The sequence below is a fragment of the Chenopodium album genome, chromosome 4 (assembly GCF_948465745.1).
Source record: "Chenopodium album chromosome 4, dcCheAlbu1.1, whole genome shotgun sequence".
Lineage (NCBI taxonomy): Eukaryota > Viridiplantae > Streptophyta > Magnoliopsida > Caryophyllales > Amaranthaceae > Chenopodium > Chenopodium album.
The window spans coordinates 4,053,814-4,072,006 of NC_137837.1; the positions used below are offsets into that span (position 1 = coordinate 4,053,814).

The 18,193-nt window shown below is 34.2% G+C and overlaps 4 protein-coding genes across 5 annotated transcripts; all 4 read left to right on the forward strand.

Moving 5' to 3' along the window:
* Positions 1-461: 461 nt before the first annotated feature.
* LOC145627505 (uncharacterized) lies at positions 462-821 on the forward strand. Its single transcript, XM_081679891.1, has one exon. The coding sequence runs from the start codon at positions 462-464 to the stop codon at positions 819-821; it is 360 nt and encodes a 119-aa protein (XP_081536017.1).
* Positions 822-1,137: 316 nt separating this feature from the next.
* On the forward strand, positions 1,138-3,501 carry LOC145626381 (peroxidase 5-like). Of its 2 annotated transcripts, XM_081678805.1 has the most exons (4): positions 1,138-1,190; positions 1,829-2,397; positions 2,558-2,633; positions 2,712-3,501. In XM_081678805.1, the coding sequence occupies exons 2-4, from the start codon at positions 2,179-2,181 to the stop codon at positions 3,326-3,328; spliced, it is 912 nt and encodes a 303-aa protein (XP_081534931.1). In that variant the 5' UTR covers positions 1,138-1,190; positions 1,829-2,178; the 3' UTR covers positions 3,329-3,501. The 2 variants fall into 2 exon arrangements, with proteins under 2 accessions (XP_081534931.1, XP_081534930.1); XM_081678804.1 differs by having other exon boundaries at positions 2,558-3,501.
* A 546-nt stretch (positions 3,502-4,047) lies between these two features.
* Positions 4,048-10,889, forward strand: LOC145628613 (solute carrier family 40 member 3, chloroplastic-like). Its single transcript, XM_081680951.1, has 14 exons — positions 4,048-4,590; positions 6,116-6,302; positions 6,396-6,459; positions 6,916-7,040; positions 7,143-7,232; positions 7,307-7,483; positions 7,573-7,647; positions 7,838-7,939; positions 8,037-8,154; positions 8,269-8,415; positions 9,015-9,121; positions 9,202-9,315; positions 9,547-9,845; positions 10,370-10,889. The coding sequence occupies exons 1-13, from the start codon at positions 4,397-4,399 to the stop codon at positions 9,826-9,828; spliced, it is 1,782 nt and encodes a 593-aa protein (XP_081537077.1). The 5' UTR covers positions 4,048-4,396; the 3' UTR covers positions 9,829-9,845; positions 10,370-10,889.
* A 5,234-nt stretch (positions 10,890-16,123) lies between these two features.
* LOC145627506 (uncharacterized) lies at positions 16,124-18,174 on the forward strand. The gene is made up of 5 exons (XM_081679892.1): positions 16,124-16,261; positions 16,888-17,415; positions 17,532-17,597; positions 17,765-17,931; positions 18,147-18,174. Exons 1-5 carry the CDS (start codon positions 16,124-16,126, stop codon positions 18,172-18,174), a joined length of 927 nt encoding a protein of 308 aa, XP_081536018.1.
* The last annotated feature ends 19 nt before the right edge of the window (positions 18,175-18,193 follow it).

Consider the following 18,193-nt stretch of genomic DNA (forward strand, 5'->3'; position numbering starts at 1 on the left):
GATAAGGACTGGGGTGTTAATGATGCATTACATCACATAAAACGTTTATAATATGTTTAAGCAGATATGAGAGATTATGCTTGCTACAGAGTATACCTGCTCTGGGGAAGAATGGAATATAGTTGTGATTTTGACAGTGACATCTGAAATGATACGATCATATTAAGCTTTTGAAATTCTTTAATTATATAACGTATTTATACAACTGGCTTGTTTTTTGAACGTATTATATTAATTTTACTCATCTATTGAATTGCAAAAAATAGTGGTATTTTAAGCTTTTGCAGTATTCTTCTTTTTGAATCACATGCATCTTAAATGATACTCCGTAGTATAGTTTCTGATATATTTTTTTTAATAAAATCCTGTTTTGGGCAGTAGAGGGAAGTTAAGTTGGGGACATACCTGAAGTCTGCCAATTCTACTAGGGTGGCTTCGGGACAAGAGCTTGGTGATTGGATATGGAATTTGAACGAGAATCAGGAACATCCCTGTCTCTGGAGGGTTTGTCAGATGAATGTCATTCAAATTCTAGCAAACTAAGTGCCATTGACAAAGTGAGAAAGTTGCTGTTTCGTCGAATGCTGGTGGGTGTGAATGATGGACGTTTTTTCATGGGTAACTTTCACTGCATGGATAAGCAAGGCAACATAATTCTGCAAGATGCAGTAGAGTTTCGAAGTGTTAGACGATCATCTCCATCACCTATGGAACAACGTGGTCTTGGTCTTATTCTCATCCCTTCATCATGTCGGATCTCTTGTCACATAGACTCCTCAGTTGAAGAACAATTGTCGTTGCTCTCATTGAAGGATATATAGGTACGATAGAATGTGGCTCTCTCCTTGTCATTTTGTTTTCACATTGCAGAATGCAGTTTATGTACTAGGAAACTTAAAACTGCAAGGCTTTTTTTCCCCCCCTCTAAATAGCATTGCTAATGTGTGGGCTTCACTATTCACGCCATTGTAAAGTTTGGTAAGAATGTAAGATGAGTGTTACTATTATCTTTATTTTATGGGAGACCTTTATTTATCACTGAACCAATATAATTGCTGAGATTGCATGGTCTGGAAATTACACATCTTTATTTGTCCAGGAAGATACCGTGATGATGTGCTAGAACTTTGGCTGAGTATGAGATTGATACTTTTTCTCCATCAATTTCAGGCTTTGTAGAATTGCAGGAGGTAAGGAATTGCTAACATATGATCTATCCACTGATTAAAAAAGAAAATTTGTAAATTGCAGCCATTTAAAAAAAATTTGCAAATTGCAGCCCAAAAGTTCTTATAAATTGTAAATTACAGCTTGATTCAACTTTTTCATCGGTTTACGTGTTGAAAAATATTCGGTTAAGGTTTTAGGTGTCATATTAGCTCTTAAGGGTTTGAATTAAGCTCGAAATTAGCAAAGCAATACGATGATAAAAGTATGTTACGTAATAATACATGACCGCGAGAACTTAACCATGGACAAGATTTTTACATTAATTTAAGTTATTTTATTCCATTCTCAAACTTTTCACATTGTTTTCACCAAATATCATGCTTTTATTTTTATTTATTTATTTTTTTTATATTATCCTCACGAAGGCAAATTTTTTTTCACTAGATTAAAAATTACTTGAAGTAATTCGGGATACTCACTAGCTTGTTTTTTTTTTGAAGGTTATTAAAAAACATGAGTCGTATGACAAAATTAACTTCATCTGAATTATCTCATGTTCAAATTTGCCGTGTAATATACAATCACTATATATGTTAATAAAGCGTCTAACACTAATTAAGAATTATTAATATTACCTTTAGCACTCCAATTTGTGAAGCTGAAGAAACCACGAAGCTGGTGGCTGGTGGCTGATGGCTAAGACAGTAGTAAGATTGCATGGAACTATTCAAAGCTTCAAACTAAGACTGCATAAAGCTACTTAGCTTTGATGGCTGCACGTTTTATTTTCATCATCCTCTTATTATTAGTTATTATACATTTATCCAACCACTCCATAACCACACATACATACGCTTACATAGCTATATAAACTGCATCTCTTCCTCCATTTCTCTTCATCCTTATTTCCTACATCTTTAACACGAAAATCGAGTATACGAAAACTCCTTAGCAAAGAAATTACATCATAGTAAGCCTGAGTGAATCTTTTTGCTTCTGTGAGTGAATATGTTGACGAGTTTGATTCTTTGCATGTTCGTGCTTGTTTCCATGGCATGTGTGTATACTACTTCTGCCTCGTCGTTGTCCCTAAAGGTGGGATTTTATCAACGGACTTGTCCCTCGGCAGAGGCAATTGTGAGGAATGTAGTTAACAATGCGATTGCAAGGAATCCTAACTTAGGAGCTGGGCTTATCAGGATGCATTTCCATGATTGTTTTGTTAGGGTACGTATTATTATGTACATGAAAGTATATCATATTTTTGGATTATTGCCTGAAAAGTGAAAATGATTGTTGCATTCATTATTATGGCTATTTTAATCTTTACACCTTTCCATGCTTTAACTTAACACCCTAATCTATTTCCTCGTATGATAATTTTCAGGGTTGTGATGCTTCGATCTTACTTGATTCAACACCGGGGAACCCAGCTGAAAAAGACAATGTAGCAAACAACCCGAGTATGCAGGGGTATGATGTAATTGATGAGGCAAAGAAACAACTTGAAGCTAGATGCCCACAAACTGTCTCTTGTGCAGATATCATAGCCTTTGCAGCACGTGACACCGCCTTCAAGCTAGGAGGGATTAACTATGATGTACAATCAGGTCGACGTGATGGGAGAGTCTCTCTTAAAAATGACCCGAACCAAAACCTACCTGCACCTTTTTTCAACTTACAACAACTTCAAAAAAGCTTTGAACGAAAAGGGCTTTCCGTAGAGGAAATGGTCACCCTTTCCGGGGCACACTCTATTGGAGTCTCACATTGTTCTTCTTTCACCAAAAGACTTTACACCTTCAATGCTACAAACCCACAAGACCCTTCAATGGATCCTAGATTTGCTAGTATGTTGAAATCCAAGTGTCCTAAAAATCCTCCTAACAATGTTGATCATACCGTCTTTCAAGACTTAATCACACCTAATAGATTGGACAACAAATATTATCAAAACTTGCAAAACAAAAGGGGATTATTCACCTCCGATCAAACTCTTATGACTAACCCTAGGATTGTGAGTGTGGTGAAGAACTTCGGTTGGCAAGGCAATGTTTGGGCTAATAAGTTTGGTAAAGCTATGGTTCATATGGGTTCTATTGAAGTTCTTAGTGGCCTTGAGGGTGAAGTTAGAAAGAATTGTAGGGTTATTAATTGATAGATTTTGATAGAGGGATATTCTTAATTCTTTTTGGATTGGAGTGAGATTGTTGTATGATTTTTTTGTTTCTTTTATTTCTTCTGATTTTGATTTGCAAGTGTATTTAAGTTTGTTATTTCATTTGTAAATTATTACAAATTACATTAATAAATTATTGAATTTTTTGTTTTGCCAATTATATGTAGCAACTATGGAGTATATTTTTAAATTTATCCCTTTTTTTGTGTGTATAACAACCACCATTGCTAAAAATTGAAGTAGGCTAACAGCAACAATAACCCCACAACCACCATTGTTGTAAATTAATTAGTAAGATATAAGCAAGGTTTGGCCTTGATACTAGGCTAACAGCCCATTAATATGTATATCAATCTTCAAGATTTATAGTTATATCTTTGTTTTAGATACTTAATAAAAAGTACTCCGTATTCATTAGATGGTCAAGTTATATATCTTTCTTCTAGAGACTTTGAATCCCATACATTACGTAATTACGTTACATACTCGTGTTTTGTTTAATGTTTGAACTTGTTATACTCCGTGTCTCCGTATATAATCAATTAGAGTTGCGTTACGCAAATAGTTTCTCAGAAATGCCATTTGTCTCGGAGCAGTTGCAAGTATTGCAACTTAAACAAGTTGGCACTTGGGTGGCCCCAAATATCATCGATTTGTCATACCTATCTACCACCAGTCCACCACCCATACTCAAACTTCAAATATTCTCCTCCTTTTCCTACTCTTCTAGATAAGAAACACTCCCAATTTAATCTTCCCACTTCCCAAATTTCTCTTCAAAATACCACAAATTTTTCTCAGAAAAAAACAGCGCTGAAATACTTGAACACTTAACCACTATATCATCCACAAAAACCCAGAAAAAACACCCATTTTATCACTCAAACTCAATCAAAAAACCCAATTTTGGTCACTAATTTTAGTGGGTATTGAAGAAAGTTGAAGTTGGAATTCTGGGGTCTGCATGGTTAAGCACCTTAGGGGAGAGGATTTCTTGTTGGGGTACTTGAAGAAGAAAGAAAGAGGAAAGCTTCTTCTACTTCAACAATGGCGGGTGGTGGGGTTATTGTTGCTCAGTTGCTGCCATTTTCTTCAACGCCTCAATATCATTACCATTTTCTCTCTCCTCCACGTTGGAATTCTTCTTCATTTTCGCGCTTGCCGCCGTCTTCTCGAATACACAATCGCTTCTCTTCTCGTCGATGGTTGAATGCTTCCTACCCTCTTCTCCCTCCTCTGAGGTAAGCTGGAATTTACTTTGATAATTTTTTTTTTTTTTTTTTTGGATAATAATTGTTTGAATTTGGTGGGGTTTTATTGAAATGAAGTTGGTTTATTGAATTTATTTTATGTATTGTGAGAAACTGATAAATGAGTGGGTAGAACTCTGAAAGATGAACTGAATTCTGATGATTAAGTTTTTGGATATGTGTGAATTACCATAATATGATGGGCTTATAGTTGATTAGGATTTTTTTATTTTATTTTTGACAACAGTAACTAAAAGAATTAGGATTAATTTTGGTTGAGTAATAAAAGGGGTCAAGGTGATGTAGACTAAGCTATGTATAATTATAATTTTAGGAAAAGTTATAATAATTCTTTTTAGAATGTTGAGAATGTATTTATGTATGCTTGATAACTTATACTGTTATTTCAAGTGAAGAAAGGAAGTTAAGGTAATGTGGATAAAGTGGCAATTTTCTATGTACAATCGGTTGTACTTTGAGCATGGTACTACCTACTAGCTATGGCTATGTTGCACTCCTTCTGCTTGTACCTTGTGACATTGTGAGTCCTGAGTACATCTGTAAATGGGCAAAAAAATAGCCTTGATTAAGCCGTATATAATGATTTTTAGGAGAAGTAATATAATGCCGTTTTCAAATGTTGAGAATGTATACTTGATCAATTATGGTGCTTATGTCTATGAAAGATCCAAGTTTTCAAAAATAGAAACCAAGCTATAAAGATTATGACTTTTGGTCGGGATGATATTGAGCATCTCATTAGGGGCATGTAGAAGTTGATGAGAACAATTGTAAACAGCTATGTACCTAAGATCTTGTAAGTGTGACAAGGATAGGAAATCAGATATGGTGGATGACTTGCAAAATTATTGATCCTGAGTCTCGAAGCAAATTGTTAAAGTAATTGGGAAGAATCAATTCAAAGTGTGTTACGATTGTTTAGTGCAGTTCTGGAAGTTGGTAGATAGCTTAAAAAGTTGCATTTAATTTGAAAAATCCTAGATAATTGGCTATTTCATTGATTTGTTTTAAGTTGAGGAAGGTTGTGGTCCTTTAAGTAGGGACTAATAAGCTCATTAATAGATTGTGCATAGTGTGAAATTCCATTTGGAAGTGTGAGTGCTCTAGTAGGAGCTACCTAGCATGTGGAAAGATTGGTGAGACTTCTCATCAATTTGAGTGTCTGAAAGTTCTCTACTAGAAGCCATGGAGAGTTTATTGCATATCACAACTTACTTTTCACTAGGGTGATTCTATTACTTGTGGCTGATACTATAAGTTGAAGTGGATTAAGTTTTCCACTATATTACTTTTTTTTTTTCCTGCCGTCACTATATTGTTTGATTGGTCATGTTGCCTTAAATACCTAATTCCCAACAAGAAGTTGCAGATTCAGAATATACTCAATCTGTCAATATTCTCCCCCCCCCCCCCCCCCCCCCCCACCCTCCTCCCTTTTTAATTTATCCAAAAATAGTTCGAGGGAATCGTTTAAATTATGTTTTCCTGGTTGCAGGGTTGATAATTTTTGTGCAAGATGTTCAATGATAGATACTGATCTACTTCTGGATAACGTTGTTTCTGATGAAGATACTGAGGATTTGTCATCTTCTGCTTCTAATTTTTCTGAAATTCTTGAGGCTGAGTCTTTAAATATATTGAGTGATAGAAGTTACGTTGATAACGTTTTGACTGCATTGCCAGTAAGTTTTTTGCAAGGCAGTAGTTTTTAACATAATTAGTGTCTATTGTGCTCATGCTTTTATTTATGTCAAGTATCTGATGAATGTGCTCAGGTTTTATCTGAGGAAGAACAGAATGTCCTTGCTGCTACCCCTGCTCATCCTGCTGGCTTGTATGGTAAAAGATACATTCCTATTTAAGAATAATTGGTATCCCACATGTATGAACTCTTGGTTTATCTGTTTAAGCAATTTGCAAAAAGTGCTATGTCAATAAAGTGTTCCGATGATCATATACTGTGATTATTGAATTTTATAATGGTATAAATCTTTTGATCTCTTGTATCTCCTGTTCAACTTGGCAAAGTATGAAATTTTTTATTAACCTGGCCTATAATGTGCATTTACAATGATATTCGATTGCATGCAGAAGAATTATCAATTATTTACTCTTAAGAAATACAAATTTTTTATAATAGTGCTCCTGTATAGAGCAACCTTAGTTATGGGGTCTTATTATGTGATTGTCTTACTATAGGATTATATGATTGCAGAAAAGGTCACTGAATTTGAACATAACCTATTGCAGTTCTTATTATGATAGTTGCTAACTTCTGTTATTTGCTTGTTTCAGCTTTATATGCCAATTGTTTAGTAGGGAATTTTGTGGAACAACTATGGAATTTTGCTTGGCCTGCTGCCATTGCACTGATCCATCCAAGCCTTCTTCCTGTTGCAGTCGTGAGCTTTTTCACTAAGGTGGCTTTTTCCTTTGAAAGAACAGAAACTAGTTGAATTTTTTAACATGCTATTTTGTGGTAGATGTGGTTCTGACTCTTAAGTGAATTTCATTGTGAACAGTTTGCAGTTATTCTTGGAGGACCATTAGTTGGAAAACTTATGGATCATTTCCCTAGAGTACAGGCATATAATTGTCTAAGTATTGTCCAGGTATTATTCTTTCTGTATCTATATGCCATTCTGCATCGCTTTTTCATCTCTCTAAGATTCACTGTATATGCCAGGTAACTACCCAGCTGATGTCTGTGGCAATGATAATATATGCTCATAAAGTTCGGTCTGCTTCTGTGTCATCAATTCTAGTTCGCCCTTGGTTTGTTATTCTTGTTATAGCGGGTGCAATTGAGCGACTATGTGGATTAGCTTTGGGTGTTGCCATGGAACGTGACTGGCTTGTACTGGTAATTCTGTTTGTTAACATCCTGGATACTGTTACTTTCTTTTCCCCTAGGAATTCTATCCTCTGAAGTAGGCATTTTGTCTTTTGCAGCTAGCTGGGACCAATAGGCCTATTGCACTTGCACAGGCCAATGCTGTTATCAACCGAATTGATCTTCTCTGTGAGGTAATATACTATTTTCTTGTGCATTAAGCTTTGGTCTTTGTGGTGTATTTCTAAGCAGCTGGGTGATCACCCTGAATTTCTTCTGGATTTGTTCCTATTTACATGTTGTTTCTGCTATCATTCACTCACAAGTACATATTACAAATCTGAAACATCTTTGCGGATTTTACAGTATTTTGTATACTTGCAGATTGCAGGTGCTTCTCTATTCGGTATTCTTCTGTCTAAAAATGACCCTGTAACCTGTTTGAAACTCGCTGCTGGTTTTATGATCTGGGGTTTGCCACTTACAGTAAGTAATCCGTCCTCTTCAATCTTTATAATGTTCAGCTGTTCCATACCATCTATTAACCTCTGTTCTCTCTTTGTATGCATATGATGGTGTTTAGGTTGCTCTTACTTGGTTTACCAACATGGTTTCTACTGGTGTTCTTGACCGTGCTAAGTGTCCGCAGACCTGTTCTGACTGTAATACTCGATTAACCCTGGAAGATAATGAGAATATAGGTGAACTTTATTGATCTCTCAAAGCATATTTGGTTATGTTATAACATTTTAAGAATTGTTTTTTTCTTTATTCCCAATATTAACATTAGCTGAGTGTTTATCTGTGTTTTACAGTGAGTTTAGGTATAAATGCTATCAAACATGGGTGGTCCGAGTATATACAGCAGCCTGTTCTTCCTGCAAGCGTAGCCTATGTGTTTCTGTATTTCAACATTGTTCTCACCCCTGGTGGTTTGATGACTGCATTTTTGACTCAGCGTGGTATGCTTTGGCTTCTTATATAAAGTTTCCATGCATTTACATTACCCATGCAAACATGATGGCACTTTCTCTATGTAGCATTGATGTGGAGTCTAATGAATGTCTAGTGTAACATGCTATTGACTATATCTTTCAGAATTATTTTTTGTACACTTCTTAAGTACGAGAAACATTTCAAAGAGACCAAAGACACAGTCATTAAGACGCAAAATTTTATATTTGGACGGTGCACACATAAATTATCTTACCTTTGATTTGTAGTTGGAACACTTTTGATCTCTCTCTCATTCCCTGCCTTTATTTATCTAATATCTTCAAAGATTAATCTACTCTGATAATCTGATTAAGCTATTAAATAAGAAATGGGCTTTGTGTCTGAACTGGAACTAGTACTATCTTTTGCAAGTTGCTTAGTTACAGCTGTAGGCCTTTAGCTGTAAAAAGTGACGACCTGGTCATTTGCATTTAGTCTTTGGAGGTAGAACTGTTTTATTTGTGATTACCTGCTTCCGTTGCATCATTGCCCATACGTGCACAAGTATTTATATCTTTGTATTAAAAGTATATGTCTAAATGTTTAACTTTGGAGTATTTAACAGGTCTTAACTCCTCCATAATTGGTGCTTTTAGTGGATTATGTGCTTTAATGGGTGTTGCAGCGACATTTGTATCTGCTAAACTCATCGAAGAACTTGGTATCTTAAAGGTTGCTGCTGTTGTAAATTTTCTCTCATTTATTTAAAATTATTTTGAGATTTATGCTCAAGAAATAAAAAATTGTTGCAGGCTGGGGCTGTTGGGTTAATTTTCCAGGCATCACTTCTTGCTCTAGCAGTTGCAGTTTACTGGAGTGGAAATTTTTCTCAGCAGACACCCATCTTATTCTTCTTGTTCCTAATCGTAAGTATATCTTACAACTCAATCTACCTTGGTTTGATTGTTGAAATGCTCGTCTTGTCAATCTAGTCTTCTGCATATATTGTTCCTTTTTTTTTTTTTTTTTTTTTAAGATGTTTCTTTCTTATGGTGATGATGAAGGGTTTCATTTAGTGTTGCAGATTGTTTGATACACACCTGTTATTAGTTGTCATGTTTTCTCTCTTTGATCTCCCATTCTGCTTTGATATGCAGGTTTTATCAAGGCTAGGACACATGTCATATGATGTAATTGGCCAGCAGATTCTTCAAACTGGAATCCCATCATCAAAAGCTAATCTTATTGGGACGACAGAGGTCTCCGTTGCCAGTTTGGCTGAGTTTGTGATGTTAGGCATAGCAATAATCGCAAACGATGTCTCTCATTTTGGATTTCTAGCTATGCTTTCACTCCTGTCTGTTATTGCGGCAGCATATATCTTCTGCCTATGGTTGATGAATCCTTCAGAAGAGCAAAGGAGGCTTTTTTCCTTTTGAACGCCAACTTTGATGACGTGAGTACTCTACCTTAATTCTTGTTCTTGTTACTCATCTTTATTAGTTTCGCACTCACACGCTCACAGCCATATTTGTTTTAAAAGAAAGCTTTTTGAACAAAATTTTATTTTCAATGGAAAGTAAAACCCCAATTTTTAACTCCGTTTTCCTTTGTTTGGCTCTTTGATTGAAAGGTTAGAGTGGAAAGGAAGAGGGAGGGATGATAGAAGTAAGGTAAAGGGTAGAAAAAATGTGGCAATACAAAAGGTAAATCAAAAGTATTTTCACCAATTACTGACCAAAGGAAATGAGAACACTGGTAACCCAGAAAAATAATTTTCCTCCCAACCAAACACAGCCTTGGTCAAGGTCTCAAGAGGTGCTCTTCAATCTTGTTTGTACATGCTATACTTGTGTTTTGAAAGTTGGCCACAAATATGAGTTTTCTTGAAGGAGCTTCACTGTAGAATATTATTGCATAGAACACTGCGCTAGTTCTCTCTCTCTCTCTGTCTGATTTCTTGCATAATTTCTGGTCCAGGTGTTGCTGAGTACTGGCCAAGCCTTTCTACAATATTTACATAAAGAGAAGAGAAAACAATTACAAATTCGATTCTTCGGGAACAATTAACATCTTTACATGCGTTACTTCTCAATTCGAGCATTCCTCTTGTACATCAATGAAAAGGTGACAAGTTTGACCCAATTCTATTCTTTGCTCTCATCTTAGCGGAAGGTTATGATGCTGTTCACTAATGATGAGCCTAACCCTGTACAGACTACAGAAATCTCAATAAGCATAATGTTTATGTAAGCACTTGCTGTGAATTATCAATTTGTCATCAAAGAAGTTTAATTTAGATACTTCTGGTTGTGAATATGTGCTTTATAAAAAAAAATAAATAAATAATGGTGTCAAATTGTTTTGTGAATAATGTCCATTGTAATTCGTGGGCAGACCTTTCTGGTACCAGTTGAAATTTTTTTCTCAAATCCTAGCTTTAGCAAGTACTTAATCTTGCTATTGACACGATTTATAAACAATGTGATTTTGTTCCGAATGATGTGTTAATAAGTATCTGAAGATCAGATGACGAATATGACATAATTGCAAAGAAACAGAAGATGAGGGATGTGGTTGAAATCTGTAATCGGTTTTTGGGGCTTCATCATGATTACTGTGAGTCTGTGAGTGTGGGCTCTCTGATTTTGCTTTGATATCAGGTGTTATTCAAGGAAAGATGTGATGTTTCAAGGAGCACTTGAAGTTGCTGTAATTAACTCTACTGTATCTGTATGTATATGCTGAAGGAATCTTAATGGTCTTTGCATGGTACATGTACAATTTAGCTCTGAGTTATATTACATGCAGCAGCAGCACTGGTACCTGTGTTATCTTGTTTGTGGTTGTGATGAATTTGAACTTTGAGTTCTCCTCAGTTTGATTGTTTTTGGCTTTAGGGTTCGGTGTAACGAGGTCGAACTGTACATTCTCTAACCATCCACAAAGGTTTCCATTTTAGCGTGTATATAGCTCTTAATCTCTTGTCATCCTACTTTACTCTTAGCACACCTATTAAAGTACAGCGAAAGTACAAATAGTAGCCAAAGTGAAACATATTAAGGATGTAAATGTCAAACATAATAATGTGGAAGTTATACGGAGTACCACACTTTGTGTTTGTGAGTAGAGGTGTCAAAAGCACAACCAATCTTATCAGTCATCCGAATGGACACCTCTATATGTGAGTAGTAAGCTACCGTACCATTGTGAGATCATAGATTCAATGTACTACGTATATTTTTATGGGAGTATATTTTGAAAATATAAATAGGAATTAATTTGAGAAGATAGCATAGAAAAAGAGTAGAAGTGAGAGTGTAGTGTGGGTTTTGTCGTATAGGTGCCTGCATAAAAGATGGGTTGGGAGGTCAACACTCAACACCACGTACCCGTTACGTTATCTGTTGTGTTGTTCGATATTCGAGTCTTGGTTCTTCTCGTCAACCTAGGCACTCTCACTTCTTCCCTTTTACGGACTACTAAATTTTCTTTCTCATTTAAAAATGCAGATACAGATACAGATACTCTCTTCAATTCAGCTCTTGTTTTACGCATCACCTGTTTTGCCTTGGTTCTAGAGTTTTTTTTTTTTTTTTTTTTTTTTTTTTTTTTTTTTTTTTTTTAAAGGCCTTACTTGGCAAATTAGCTATAACTGATTGATATACTAATAGGTTATATAAACTGATTTGATTAGGCGATTGTGTATAATAATTTGGTAAATAACGGTCAATTATTACTCGTTATGGTATAACTGTATAAGTAGTAATTAAAATGCTAAATGTTTATTTTTATTTTTAAATAGGTCTTTTTTTTTTCTGTCAAAAAAAAAAAAGAAAAAAAAAAGAGAGGTCATTTTTTCAGAAAGAGTTCGACAGTTCGTAGATAGTTTGAGTTCAGTGGCGATGAAAATTGATGATGGTGGTGGCTGTGAAGATGGGGTGGTTGTGATGGTTGAGGTAGAAGAGGAGTGATGAGAGGGAAAGTTGAATGGTAGATATGTAAAGCCATTAATACCCCTTGAGTAACATATTTTGTTAATCATATTTTGTTCTTTTAAGTTGAATCGAAATAGATTAAAGTAATGTATTAAAATGAATTGAATTAAATTGAAATTATGTGCTAAATTAGACTAAGGCCCAATTCTCATCAGATTATTTACAGTTCAATTCAACTCATAATTTCCTTCTCTCATATAATATTCATTTTAATTCAGTTCAATTCATCTCTAATATATTCAGTTCAGCTCATTTCAGTCAATGAGAACAGATCCTAAATCACACTCAGGGCCTATTCTCATACGTTTATTTTCAGTTCAGCTCTTAATTTCTTTCTCTTATAAAATATTCATTTCAGTTTAGTTCAGCTTAGCTCGGTTCAGTTCAGTTTAGCTGAGTTCAGTCTAAGAGAACAAGCCCTCAAAATAAGTAAAAAAAAAGATCAAAGTCTTACATATAGAGCCTATTCACATTTACTGAACTGAGCTGAAATGAATATTTTATGAGAGAGGGAAATTAAGAGCTGAGCTGAACTGAACTAATTAGAGCTGACCAGGCTCATAATTTATCAATCACCACTGTATGCTTCATATGTTACTCCTTTTTTTCCCCCTAATGTATCTAATTACTCCGTACAATATTACTTTTTTTTTTTTTGAAAGAACCGTACAATATTACTTAATTTAAACAATAATTATTTTTAAAAAAAATTACACAATAATTCTTGTTATCTCTCTGATATGATTTCCATATGAAATACGTACCCGGAGTATTTATGTAGTGGTATTGCTGAAGACACAATGACAACAATTGTATTTTCTTAGAAGAAAGAATAAAAATCTCAAGGTAATATTCTACGACTACTGGTACTACTTTTTTATTTATTTTATTTATTTTTATTTATGATTGAAAAGATGGATGTCATTCTTTCATCTCAATCCTAAAAAAAAAAAGTATTTTAATCTTGAAATTGGTGCTGAAGGTTTCAAGTTTCGATGGAAGAAAGTTTAGAGTTTTGAGGAGAGAGAAAAATAAAAGTAGTTGAGTGAAATACCGAGTGCAAGTAAGAAAGAGTAGGAGACTAGCAGTAGGAAGTGAGTCAAATAAGTTTCACGTCAACCGATGCACTTGCCGCCATTTCACCCTCACCGAATACACTCCCGTGTTTATCGCGTTCCTACTCTCTACTTTCACCATTTTGGTATACTATCACTTGTATCTAAAAAAAAATAAAAAATAAAGTACGAATTACCTATAAAGTGTTAGCCTTTTTAATAGTATGGAGTAAGGTCTTTATCTTGGATTATGGAGGTTTAAGGTTTTAATTTTACTAGGTTAATAGGGTAATGGTATACATAATTTTTAGGAGTATAGATAAGCATTAAAAACACTTTTGAAAATTGTATAAAATTAAAAATTAATGGCAAAAACACGCGTAAAATAATGTAATTAGTGTGTTTTTGTCATGATTTTCTAAACTTAAACAATTTTCACAAGTGTTTTTAATGCTTATATGTAGCTCTAAAGGCTATGTATAGCATTTTTCTTTATAATATTAGTGTTGAATAAGTCTCATTGTATGTTACTCCGTATTAATTATTAGTATTAATTTTCTATTTTACTAATACTCCATGAATAATTGTTGTGATCAAATTTATACAGTGATACATTATTTAGGTACAGAGAAGATATAAATGTGATAGAAAAACATAATCCGTATGATGTTGTAATAAAATATGGTAGTTTTAACAAGAAATATGTTAGAGGTATGAGATATCCAAAATATCTCTAACAAAATAGTACCTTCATACGTTGTTTTTTTTTTTTTTTTTTTTTTTTTTATTTACAATTCATATGGTTTTTGGGGACAAACAAAGTGATAGTGAGAGTGACAGTAGGAGTGAAAGAAAAACCATAAATTCATTCCACATATTCATCATCTCCCAAAACTTGAAGAAAGAGGTGAGATTCTTTCCCATTGACATATGACATATCCCACAAACACACACTTTGCCCAAGGAACCTTGAGAAGGGACATAATTTCTAGATAACACACCCTCCATCACTCTTTTTTACCTTGAAAATTGGGGGGCCATTTTGCTTAGCAAACACCTTGAACCTCCCCTTTCCATCAATCCCTATACCTTCTCAATATTGGGAATATGTAAATTATGAAAAATAAAAACTCTTTGTAATGAAAATATTTTAAATTAGAATACTCTTTGTAATTTATTTATATAAAAGTTATTTATATTATCTATAAAGGTTAAAAACAACTCTTTGAAGCAACAAATGTACAATCAACATTATGATGAGTGATGAGTGACATTTTAAAAAAAATTACTCCGTAAAAAAAGAAGAATTAAGGAAAGTAATAAACAAAAAATACTTCGTAACTTTCAAAAAATTTAAACAATAAAAGTGCAACAATTTTATTAATTTTACTCTTTAATATTGTTCCACAAGGAAAATAATAAATTAAATTAAATTGAGACTATTGTGTTGTATTAATGTACGTTGCACAATTAGCCATGTATAAGTGTTGAGATTAAGAAAATAAAAAGTAAATATTGTTTGTTCAAAAAAAAAAAAAAAGTGAATATTGTAGTTAATGAGGACAAATTTGGTATATTAAAAGTACTCGTATTATTTGTGTAGTTCTACGTTAATTTGTAACTTAAATTTAATTGTCTATTAGCAAAATTGAAGATATGCATTGTTACTAACCTAGCAAGACTTAATAATATTGGTATTTTATACAATACGGAGTAGTATAAATTTATGGAATACAATTGTACAAACCAATGTATCAAGGGAAAATAAAGGGTACAAAAAACAAGGAAACTTTCTAAGGGAAAAGCCAAGAAACCCAAAAAAATGCTTGACCTCAAAATCTCAAAAACTCAACACAACTTCCCATTTATTGATTTCATTTCCCCACAACCCAATGCAGTTGCATCGCCCCCCATACACACCATCATTTTCAGCTAGACAACTAATAAACCCCAAAAAATATTCATTAATAAAATTAAAAGTGTGAAACAATACAAATCTGTCTCTCACTCACAATTTCTCTCTCCATCTGTCAAATGTCATGTCTTTCCATGATTTTACATCACTTCATATAAATTCTTCAAAACTTTAGTTATCTAAACCCCATGCATTTTAGTCCCTAAAATACTCATCTAGGCTTCATATACATTTAATCCGTTTTAATTTACTTGCTTCATTTTTATTTTAGCAACGCTTTTAATTTATCTTTTCATTTCATTTTCTCTATACAAACTTTTCAACGTTATTTTTTTGCTTGAGTTGATTAATGTTAATTTCAATTATTTTGAAACAAAGAGTGTATTCAAATTAAATTACCAAATTAAAAAAATATACAAAGTATTAAATTAATTGTTTTTATTAGAAGACATGATTTTTTATACTATCTTTTCACCTCCACTTTCAATAGTCCCACTATTAGCTTAAAGAGTTGGGTGTTGGTTGTCACAGTGACAATATATTGGAGTTGAAAGCACCCATCTTTTCATGTCTTAATTGTTTCATCAGACTATCACTCACTATACTACTAGTACTAGTACTAAATTTCACTCAATTGTTATTTTTCTATCATAAATATTTCTAATTTCTTGCATTTTCTACTCCAGTAATAATCTTACCTCTACTATTACTCAATATTTTAGAGAGAGAAACAAGCTACGAGAGAGTTGGTTGTTTGCAAATAAAGATGGGTTCTTTGGGAAGTTATGAAGGAATTGAAGCTAAGAAAGCAATGTGGTTGTATCCAAAGGTGGTTGGCTCTAATCCTTCTGAAAGATGGGGGCATACTTCTTGTTTCTATCAGGGTCATGTTTATGTTTTCGGGGTAAGCTCTCGAATCGTCACGTTACTAGTTCAAATTACACTATCAACGTGACTATAAATTTCCGACTAGGAAACTTGTAAAATTCTTTGAAGTTATATACTTTGTACTTTTGTTGGTTTGATATTTTCCTCAAATTTAGTACTACATGCTTTTGTTGCGTTCTTTATAGGTGATTTCTCACTTTGTGTTAGTTGTTTTAGTTGATTTCTGAGTCATTCTCTCATTTTACATGTCTGTTAATCTTTTGTACTAGTGTAATAGTAGAATTTAATTTTTAATTTCTTTTTAAAATTCATGTAATTTTGCTAGGAATTCTGCTAAAGTATAAACTAAAATGGAGGTTACCAATATATTTACATTTTTTTTAACCTTTTAACCATCCTGCAGTCACTTTGGAAATTTACACTTTTTTCAGGAAAAGATTTAGGTAGGATACATTTTAATTAGTGTTTCTAATGAACTTTAATATAAAATCTTTCCAAATTTGAATATTCTTAACAATTATCTTAGGGTTACAATGGTGTATATTATGTGTAACCAATTGTTTGGATTCTATTACACTTATAATTAATACTAGATAGTTAGATTGAGTAATATTCAAAATTCTTGTGTTTGTTCATTTTCAGGGATGTTGTGGGGGTATGCATTACAGTGATGTATTAGTACTAAATCTAGATACAGTGTGTTGGACAACTCTAGTGACCACCGGCAAGGGGCCGGGTCCGAGAGATAGCCACAGCGCCACGCTGTGGGGGAACAAAATTATAGTTTTTGGAGGTACAAATGGTTCTAAGAAGGTCAATGACCTCCACATTTTGGACCTTGACTCCAAGGAGTGGATCCAACCCTTGTGTTCGGGTGCTTACCCTTCAGCACGAGAGAGCCACACCGCCACCTTAGTTGGTGACGATCAATTACTCGTGTTTGGTGGGAGTGGAGAAGGTGTAGGGAACTACTTGAATGATTTGCATTTTTTGGATCTTAAGACCATGACTTGGACTTCCCCTATATTGAAGGGTGATGCCCCTCCACCTAGAGATAGTCACATTTGTGTTGTGGTGGGGAGGAAAGTCTTTGTGTATGGCGGTGATTGTGGGGACCGCTACCATGGTGATGTGGACGTGTTTGATATCGATACCTTGATGTGGTCAAGGGTAAGCTTCCTTAATGCTTGTTTTAACAAGAACAAGCTTAAATTAGTGAGAATTATACTCTTATTGATTGTTTGGTCAAATTCCTAAATTATGGTTGTTGTGACTTCTTTTGGCAGTTGGAAGTTCGAGGAGCTTCACCTGGAAGGAGGGCAGGACATGCTGCTGTCAGAATTGGGACTAAGGTTTGTGATGCCTGGACTTGAATGGTCTATTTTTCTCATTGCTCTAATGCTATTTTATGATCAATTATGGATTGGTAATGGTTTGTGATTGCGATAAAACCAGTAATGTTATCTGTTCAGTTTTGTATGAGCTGTTTACTGATGATGATGAAAAATATGCAATTCAGGTTTATGTTATAGGCGGAGTTGGAGACAAGAGATACTACAACGACGCTTGGGTCCTTGACACGATGTTATGTTCATGGTCTATGCTTGAGATTTGTGGCCAGCCACCTCAAGGGCGATTTTCTCATACAGCAATTGTTATAGACTCTGACATAGCCGTATACGGAGGGTTAGTCCCTTCATCTCTATGGCTCAACCATTTTACATGCTTCTTTGCTCATTATTTCATTAAAACAGTCTTTCTTAACTGGTCTCTCTTTTAGTTTAGTAGACTGGTCAGAAATAAGATTGTAGGTGCCTTAATTGCGGATAAAAACCTGTCAGTTTGGTCGATTTTAGGTTATATTGCGCTGTCTTGAGTTTCTGGTTAAACTACAATGTCAGGTTGATTAAGATTTTTGCCGGGGCATGATCCATAATCTTATGCACAT

Bases quoted from the DNA above. Each gene is read 5' to 3' on its own strand.
- LOC145627506 (XM_081679892.1), top strand. From the start codon at position 16,124: ATGGGTTCTTTGGGAAGTTATGAAGGAATTGAAGCTAAGAAAGCAATG. The intron at 17,416-17,531 runs GTAAGCTTCCTT...TTCTTTTGGCAG, and splicing joins ATACCTTGATGTGGTCAAGG to TTGGAAGTTCGAGGAGCTTC. The intron at 17,598-17,764 runs GTTTGTGATGCC...TATGCAATTCAG, and splicing joins CTGTCAGAATTGGGACTAAG to GTTTATGTTATAGGCGGAGT.
- LOC145627505 (XM_081679891.1), top strand. From the start codon at position 462: ATGGAATTTGAACGAGAATCAGGAACATCCCTGTCTCTGGAGGGTTTG.
- LOC145628613 (XM_081680951.1), top strand. From the start codon at position 4,397: ATGGCGGGTGGTGGGGTTATTGTTGCTCAGTTGCTGCCATTTTCTTCA. The intron at 4,591-6,115 runs GTAAGCTGGAAT...TCCTGGTTGCAG, and splicing joins CCTCTTCTCCCTCCTCTGAG to GGTTGATAATTTTTGTGCAA. The intron at 9,122-9,201 runs GTTGCTGCTGTT...AAATTGTTGCAG, and splicing joins AAGAACTTGGTATCTTAAAG to GCTGGGGCTGTTGGGTTAAT.
- LOC145626381 (XM_081678804.1), top strand. From the start codon at position 2,179: ATGTTGACGAGTTTGATTCTTTGCATGTTCGTGCTTGTTTCCATGGCA. The intron at 2,398-2,557 runs GTACGTATTATT...GATAATTTTCAG, and splicing joins TCCATGATTGTTTTGTTAGG to GGTTGTGATGCTTCGATCTT.